The sequence below is a fragment of the Solanum tuberosum genome, unplaced genomic scaffold (genome assembly GCF_000226075.1).
Source record: "Solanum tuberosum cultivar DM 1-3 516 R44 unplaced genomic scaffold, SolTub_3.0 scf00617, whole genome shotgun sequence".
NCBI classification, from domain to species: domain Eukaryota; kingdom Viridiplantae; phylum Streptophyta; class Magnoliopsida; order Solanales; family Solanaceae; genus Solanum; species Solanum tuberosum.
In genome coordinates, this window is record NW_006239539.1 from 151472 (window position 1) to 160052 (window position 8581).

At 33.7% G+C, this 8581-nt stretch overlaps 1 protein-coding gene across 3 annotated transcripts; it reads left to right on the top strand.

The window, feature by feature from the left end:
- The first annotated feature begins 968 nt into the window (after nt 1-968).
- LOC102599584 (probable LRR receptor-like serine/threonine-protein kinase At5g10290) lies at nt 969-8300 on the top strand. 3 transcript variants are annotated; one of them, XM_006366255.2, is made up of 12 exons: nt 969-1067; nt 1752-1902; nt 2094-2226; nt 2372-2443; nt 3301-3444; nt 3537-3608; nt 3774-3839; nt 3946-4010; nt 5270-5413; nt 5643-5984; nt 6897-7291; nt 7759-8300. In XM_006366255.2, the coding sequence occupies exons 2-12, from the start codon at nt 1836-1838 to the stop codon at nt 8071-8073; spliced, it is 1815 nt and encodes a 604-aa protein (XP_006366317.1). In that variant the 5' UTR covers nt 969-1067; nt 1752-1835; the 3' UTR covers nt 8074-8300. The 3 variants fall into 3 exon arrangements, with proteins under 3 accessions (XP_006366317.1, XP_006366320.1, XP_006366318.1); XM_006366258.2 differs by having other exon boundaries at nt 7764-7871; XM_006366256.2 differs by lacking the exon at nt 969-1067 and adding an exon at nt 1106-1486.
- Nucleotides 8301-8581: the final 281 nt, after the last annotated feature.

Consider the following 8581-nt stretch of genomic DNA (forward strand, 5'->3'; position numbering starts at 1 on the left):
AAGGTTTTTATTTAATCCTTGAACAAACAATGAACAATGTCTTCACATATCTTTGTAGCATTTGATTTAGAGAGGATCAAATTTTGAAAATTTAATGGTAATTATTTATTTGATCATAAAATTTAATTAAATTTTAGATTTTTTTTAAAATTTCTAAAAAGCGAGCTCAGACTACTTTTCGAGATTTCTATCCATAAATTTTTTAAATATTTTTAAATAAAATACATGTCCAATATAATTTCAAAACTCAAAACTTTAAATTTCTAATTTCAAAATCTATAACTAAACTGACCTTGAATTTTATTGGGACTTTTCTAACTCGAGAGCTCAAAAGAGAAACGCAACTCGAATGGGGTCCACTTCCAGTTTGACACTTCAAGGAAAATGTCTTTTATGGAAAATATATTTCTCGAAAATACATTTTTTTTAAAATAATTTTTTCTTTAAATATTTGATAAGTATGTAAAAAATATAATATTTGAAGAATATTTATATGTAAGGTAGCAAAATATTATAAAAGTCTATGCAAAGGAGTTTCGGGGGTGGAATAGTAAAATGATGTAATTGAAGACATTTGGTAGACGTTCCTAAGAGTCTGTTTGAATTAATTTAAAAGTTGGTCAAATCTATTTTTAAGTCATTTTAAACTTTTGGAAATGTTTGACAAGATTAAATTAGTTAAAAATAACTTTAAAAAGTTAAAAACCAAAAGTATGTCTCCCATCAATTTTTTTTTTTTTTTACTTAAATATCATTTAATTTGACTTTTATTTTTAACTTAAAAATTACTTTTTTTTTTTGCGTCAATCCAAATGGGCTCTAAATCATTTTCCTTATTTTAAATAGTTTATTAAATATTTTTCATCAAACATAAAAAAAAAATGAAAAAAGAAAATGTTTTCCTGCCATGCCAAACACATTACACTAGTGTTTTTCTTGTTTAGTTTTAGTTGGTCCTTAATAGTCAATAAAGTGGGAAAAGATTTGGGTGGATTCAAAGTACATATATATTGTGTTCTTTCTTTCACATTTTCAAAGCCCTAAAGTCTTTGCTTCTTCCTTAAAAGGTAAGCTACTTTTCCTATTTCCTTCTACTTGTTATCAAGCTTTGAACCTTGGAATTATCAGTTTAAAGTTCAATTTGTTGTTTGAGTAATCGAATTCCGAATTCGTTGTTGATTTTGTCATTTCTCTTTTGGTCAATTCAAATTGTGTTTACATAAGCGTATGTGTGAATTTGCTATGTTTAATGCAGTTGGTGAGGAAGATGAGTGATTGCCAATTAATTTCATAGCCTATCTTGTTTCATTTGATTTCTCATACCAATTGTTCTTTTCACTGGTAATCTGAAATCTTACCAATTGCCATATCTTTTATTCTTAATTGCTATCTATACTTGGAGGAATGAAAGACTTGATGAATTTGTAGCTTCTAGGTATGAGCAAGTAAGGAAGTGCTTGTCGCTGTCATAAATAATTTTCATGAGGTGATTGACATATCTAGTAGAAAAGACCAATGTTTTGTTGATTGACAACTATATTACGATTGAAAATTGTGTACATGTTTTTTCTCAATTTGATATGGTAATTCAGGATTTTTGAGATTTGAGGCATAGTTGTTGTTGTTATGTGTCACCCTCTGAAGATTCAGCTATTTTCTCTCTGCTAGTTTTTTTTTTCCATTCTAGTTAGGTTTAAGTATTGCCTTTCAGTCTTGACCAATTTACTCTTATTTTCTTTAATGTTTTGTAGACATATTTTCATGGAAGATGGTGTCTTATGTCACAGTGATAAATTGCAACAAGGATACTTGACATAAAGTGCTATATCCGAAAGATGGTACTGTTCTTTGCAATTGTGATATTGGCATGTCTCCGCTCATTTGTCTTACCTGATGGGCAAGGTACCTGGTTCTTCCAGTTTTACATCATAAAAACCAACTTTGTTTTTATTTATCTACTCAAATGGATAAAGAATAATTTAGATGTGACCACTATATCTTGTTTACATTTTGCTTCTGCCGGTGAAATGTTGTCTTTGTTCTTCTAATAAAGTAGGGTGACATTTGGTTTTTTATACTCTGGCCCATTTTAGGAGATGCACTGTACACATTGAAGAACTCACTAAATGCTTCAAATGGTCAACTTGCTGATTGGAACCAGAATCAAGTTAGTCCTTGTACTTGGTCCAAGATCACTTGTGATGATAAAGGCAATGTCATTATGGTGTAAGTACTATTGTTAGAGCCATTAGAATCACTGTGTGCATATACTATGATGTTACTGTTTTTATGCACTAGAAAGGTTAATCTTTGGTTGGTCAACTTCCTTTACTGGATGTAATTTTGATAATGTCTGAATCTGTATTTGCAGGTCATTATCAAGTTTGGGATTCTCGGGCACTTTAACTCCCAGAATAGGTGTTCTAAAGAATGTGAATACACTGTACGTTTAAAGTACTCGGGCTGAGTTATTATTGATAGAATGATGTCTTGAATGCTGCCCACATATAATTTTCTAGATGCTATTTATTGCTATTTTAAAATGTTTATTTAAATTTTGTTTCTGAACATACAAGTTTGATGTCATGGCATTGCACTAGAACAAAAATCCCTTCAAATCATCAGATGTTAACTAAAAGTTGAGAACACGATGATTAATATTTTCAAGGGAGCTTCACTTAGCGGAAGGGGGAAAAAGAAAAAGGAAAGTACCTACATATTGTGGTGTTATAAATGAACAAGGAGAAATATTTGGCCATTTCACAAAGGCAAACAGCTTTAAGAGAGATGGAAGCTGTATGAACTGATCTAGCAAATGGGAGTCTCTGTTCGGATGGCTGTCTTTTTTCTTGTGGTAACTGTGTGGTGTCTCTACACTTGTAACTGCTGGTTCCGTTGGACTAAGAGCAACCTAAGCCATTTCACGAAGACTAGAAATGTGAACTATACAAGATTAATCCTCAGTATCAGTGACTTTATCTTTTTTCCTGAGTGGTCATTCCGTCACATTGGTATTTGCACTTTGTCTACTTCTTAGGGTCCTATTTTAGTATTTGACTTATATATATTTCAAATCAATAATTTGGATGCATAACCATACGTAAGGGTACATAGTTCTTTGATGTAGCTCTTGATGAACTTTGATTTGTTAGTATGTTGTTGAGCTCAAAATTGTAAGGTCTATGACTAAAATTTTTGGGATGATTTCTTGTCTTCTTAGATCCATGACTAAAATTTTTGGGATGATTTCTTGTTTTCTGCTTCTAACCTAGCTGACTATGTCGCATACACTCCCTGCAGGTCCTTGCAAGGAAATCGTATAACTGGTGAAATTCCCAAAGAGATTGGAAATTTAACAAGCTTGACAATGTTGGATTTAGAAAATAACCGTCTTTCCGGAGAAATACCAGCTTCGTTGGGCAATCTTAAAAAGCTTCAGTCTCTGTAAGTCATATTATTTCATTTAATCATTTGAGATATAACTTAGTTTACTTGGTGACTGGAATAGGTGTGAACTCTATTATTCCATTGAGCAGGTTTTTGAGTCGAAACAATATCACGGGGACTATCCCTCAGTCACTTTTGGGTCTTCCAAACTTGATGAACCTGTAAGTTATTTATCTTGCCTTTTCCTTATTCCAAGTATAAATTACTTTTCTGAATAGGAGAATAATACATTTTCTTTTGGGATGTCAACTTCAGACTTCAGTGATCCTTAACCTGTTACCTGTATCATTCGATATTTGACTTGATTCTCTGATTCCGCTTTGCAGTCAGCTTGGTTCCAACGGTCTTACTGGCCAAATTCCTGAACAGTTGTTCCAAGTTCCAAAATACAAGTACGATTACAGTTCTTACTTTAGACAGTAGCTCAAGGCTTCTTAGTTTTTGCCTTCTCTACTAATGCATAATCTTTAATGTTAGTATAACTTCATTTTATTCTAGTTTTACAGGGAATCATTTGAATTGTGGCTTAAATCTCACTCATCATTGTGAATCTGCTAATGGAGGTAAGTTCTACCAGCAAATATGTGAATTTTTGAACTGTATATGCTTCATGCTTCTCTGTATTCTGGAAGAATGAAAGTAATGTAGCTAAATTTTTTGAATTTTACTGCCATTATCTTGATTTTATTTGTTATTATCTTTTAGCTAGAAAGGAGGCTTTATCTTTTAGTTTACTTTATTAGAGAAAAAACTTTAGTATTTTCAAGATGTCTAGCTTGTTAGGGGTTTCATATTCTATATCTAGTATAAGTGTGTACTTTGTTTGGAACGACACTTGATGAATAGACTCTATTAATTTCCTTAATACAACAACAACAACATACCCAGTGAAATCCCACTAGGTGGGGTATTAATTTCCTTAATATGTCATCTATTTTTTCTTGTTTCTTTCCGTTCCCATTCTTACTTAGTCCCTTCTCCCTTTTCTTGGTGCTATTTCCTCCTTGTACTCAAGACATGGAACAAGATTAAAGTTCTTAGTGTTATTTAGAGTTATACTTGCCATTGGCTGTGGGATATGTTTGTTGTGTGGTATACTGGTATCTAATTTAATGGATGGAAGAATCAAGCACCTCATGGTGCTGCCTGCACTAAAAAGTATGAGTTTCTTTCCATTAGTACATTTAATCTTGGAGAGGTGTAACTTGTAACACTGACTTACTTGTAGGTGCCAAGCATTCTTAACGGAGGGATAATGATGTAGCTGAAAAATATAGCATTATTTACTACCTTTACTGTTGATCTATTGTCGTCATCTTTTAGTTAAAGTTTGAGGTTTGATATATTTTTTTTAGAAATACTATCATATTATAGTAGGAGAGAATTTTAATAATTTTAGGAGTTGTAATGCTTAAAAAAAAGAATTTAGTAATTCTAAGAGTTGTAATGATTCTAAAAGAAAAATTATTTTAACTCTAAGAGTTGTAATGATTAAAAAATAGAATTTTAACAATTCTAAGAGTTATAGTTATCTAGGTTCCCTAATCTATAATTAGAGTCCATAATTCCTTTGCTTGGAACAACATTTGATGAGTAAATATTGTTGATCTCTTATTATATCTCTCGTCCCCTTTTCTTCTCGTTCTCTCCCTTAATCATCATGCTCATTCTCTCTCCTTTTGGTGCTACATCTCAGAAAGTTTCTGAAGTTGATTACCTATCCGATGTATTACTATTCGTTTAGCAAGGAAATCGTCATTTAACATATGCACCTTGTTGAACTTTCTGGACAAACCAAATTCTAAAGTTGAATTTCTTGCAGGTTCTCCTAGTAAACCAAAGACTGGTCTCATAGTTGGTATTGCTGTTGGATTTCTTGGACTTCTCATTCTTGGAGGATCTGTGTTATTGTTCTGTAGGAGACGGCACAAAGGCTATAGTCGTGAAGTCTTTGTTGACGTTGTAGGTTTGTGTCACATATTTTTGACAATAATTTCATCAGTTTAATGTACTTGTTATTCTTCGTAAGGGAAGAAGATATTCTGGCCATGCATTGTTGTATCTTGTAATTCCATCTTAAGTTAGTGACCTCATTCTTTATACACCAGTACTTAGTTTTCATTTACCTTCAAGATGGTATGATTCCTTTGAGTATATTATGATATTATATTTTATGTTTTATTTGGCGCACTCAGGTGAGGTTGATCGACGAATTCCATTTGGTCAATTGAGGAGATTTTCATGGAGGGAATTGCAGCTTGCTACTGATAACTTCAGTGAAAAGAATGTTCTTGGACAGGGGGGTTTCGGCAAGGTCTATAAAGGAGTGTTCAATGACGGCATTAAAGTTGCCGTGAAACGGCTAACTGATTATGAGAGTCCTGGGGGAGATGCTGCATTTCAGCGAGAAGTTGAGATGATAAGTGTGGCTGTTCATAGGAATCTCTTACGGCTTATAGGATTTTGCACCACACCGACTGAACGCCTGCTAGTATACCCATATATGCAGAATCTAAGTGTTGCTTATCGTCTACGAGGTATTGTTTCTTCATAGCATTGCTTTTATTCATTGTAGTTTCTTTTACATCCTGAGTATGCTATTTTCCCTTACTGTGCCTGTTTCATCTAATTTATTTTATCCCAATCAATAGATCCTTCATTTCATTAGTCTTACATTTCCTGTGGCGCATATTTTGATTTTGTCAGCTTGGTTGTAAACGATCACGAGTCATTTCCCCGTTCGATCTGCGAAGAAAGCGTGCATTTGTCATTGTACGGTCTAAATTGACTATTAAAGTACTGTAGAACTGCTGATCCGGTAAAAGAACTTGTACATGGCATCAAGCTCGAGGGGCATGTTTATAGAGCTAATGTGTGTAGCTTAATTGGCAGAAGCATAAACCCTTTAATTTGTGTTTTCATGCTTCAGAATCTTATTCTTTTTCCTTCTCAAAAAAGAATCTTATTCTTTCAACTTTGAATGAAGTGCTAGAAGTTTAATGCCTTAGGGTTGCATCACCATGAGTACAATTTGTATGCTTCCTTTTTTCTCCCAGAATATGGTAGGGAAAGACAAGTTCTGAGCAGATTTAAGGGTTCTGTAGAAGTATTTTCTGATATTCATTGAAGGGGTTGAGTGTTCGGAGATTGCAATTTTCTTTGGTCAAATCAAGAGCAATACTCAAATCATACCTCATTAATCATTAATAGATGTATTCAGTTTTTTTTTAAAATCATTAAAAGATGTATGTGCGTTAAGTTGGTATCACAGATCGTGATATGAAAGAGCTATGTGACTTCATAAATTGATTCTTGTGATCCTGGCTTGAACTAGAAGGTGTTACATGAAGTAGTTAGTGCAGCTTAAGATTTCAGCAGTTTTCTGCTAGAGTTGATGTGTCTGTTATTAGTTTTCAGTGGTGTCTAATTAAATTTTTAATCACTTACAGAACTTAAACCTGGGGAGCCTGTTTTGAATTGGCCAACTAGGAAGCGTGTGGCAGTGGGTACTGCACGTGGACTTGAATACCTACATGAACACTGTAACCCAAAGATTATTCACCGTGATGTTAAAGCAGCTAATGTGTTACTAGATGAAGATTTTGAAGCTGTAGTTGGTGATTTTGGCCTGGCAAAGCTAGTTGACGTTAAGAAAACCAATGTGACAACTCAAGTTCGTGGTACAATGGGCCATATAGCTCCTGAATACTTATCCACTGGCAAATCATCAGAAAAAACTGATGTTTTTGGCTATGGAATCATGCTTTTGGAAATTGTAACCGGCCAACGTGCAATAGACTTCTCACGCCTAGAAGATGAAGATGATGTCTTGTTGCTTGACCATGTGAGTGTACTTAACTCAATGATCTTCATATATTTTCAAATGGGCATCAAATTATTGCATCAAACTTTTCATATATCTTATCTCTACTGACCAATCTTTGTTTCTCTCCATATTCTATTGGGACGACTCATTGCATGAGAGCCTCTTGGATGGATATACATTCGTTTATCTTTCTCCTATTGGTGAAACTGCTGCAATTTTTCTATGATAATTGAAATGGTGTAAACAATTATTATTTTTCGCGTGGCACCAGGGTACAAATGCTTTGAATATGAGCTAGGTCTTAATATTGAGCCTTTTAGGCACAAGAAATATGATGACTATATATATTTGATGCTAATTTTTTCTCTCTTTCAAAAGTGTGGATATGTGGACCCTGAGCCTCTCTTATAACTTTACATGATTATTCTTTAAGCTTCATAGGACCTTTATGTAGTAATAGTTGCTAAAAAGAGATCGTCTTGAAGGTCAGAAAACTGCAAAGGGATAAAAGACTGGATGCAATTGTAGACCGTAACCTGAATAAGAACTATGAGCTGGATGAAGTGGAGATGATGATTCAGGTGGCATTGCTGTGCACTCAGGCATCACCAGAGGACCGTCCAGCAATGTCGGACGTGGTTAGGATGCTGGAAGGAGAAGGGCTTGCTGAGAGATGGGAAGAGTGGCAACACGTTGAAGTCAACCGTAGACAAGAATACGAGAGACTCCAGAGACGATTTGATTGGGGAGAAGATACAATGTTTAATCATGATGCTGTTGAGTTGTCTGGTGGAAGATGACACATGAGTAATAACTTTGAACCACAAAAATGTTTCTTGATATATAGATGCCTGGTTGCTAAATGTTTTTTTTAAAATTATTTATGGAAAACCCCTTGTTCTAACTAGGCAGATCAACAGTGGACCTGTATTTATGTAAGTTTTAGTCATTATTTTCATGTTCCATTAACTACTCCTGGGAGTGGGAATTTGATTCCTCAAATTGTTACATATTTTTCCTCACTAAACTATTTTTCATTTCATATAACTTCATATCATAATTTTACCCCACACGGTCAAACGAATCCGTAAAATAAGTATCCAAAATACTACAATGGGTCATTCTAGAAGCTTCCCTTAAAAAAGTTCAAAATATTCAAGTTGAATTTTTGTTTCGAGATATAATTTGGATTTTTAAATTGTATTTTTTGCTCATAAACATAAAAGCCACATAAGTTTTGAAAATTATCAAAATTGCACCAATTCTTTTATACAATCTTACCAAAAAAGCAAAAGTTGATAACACAAG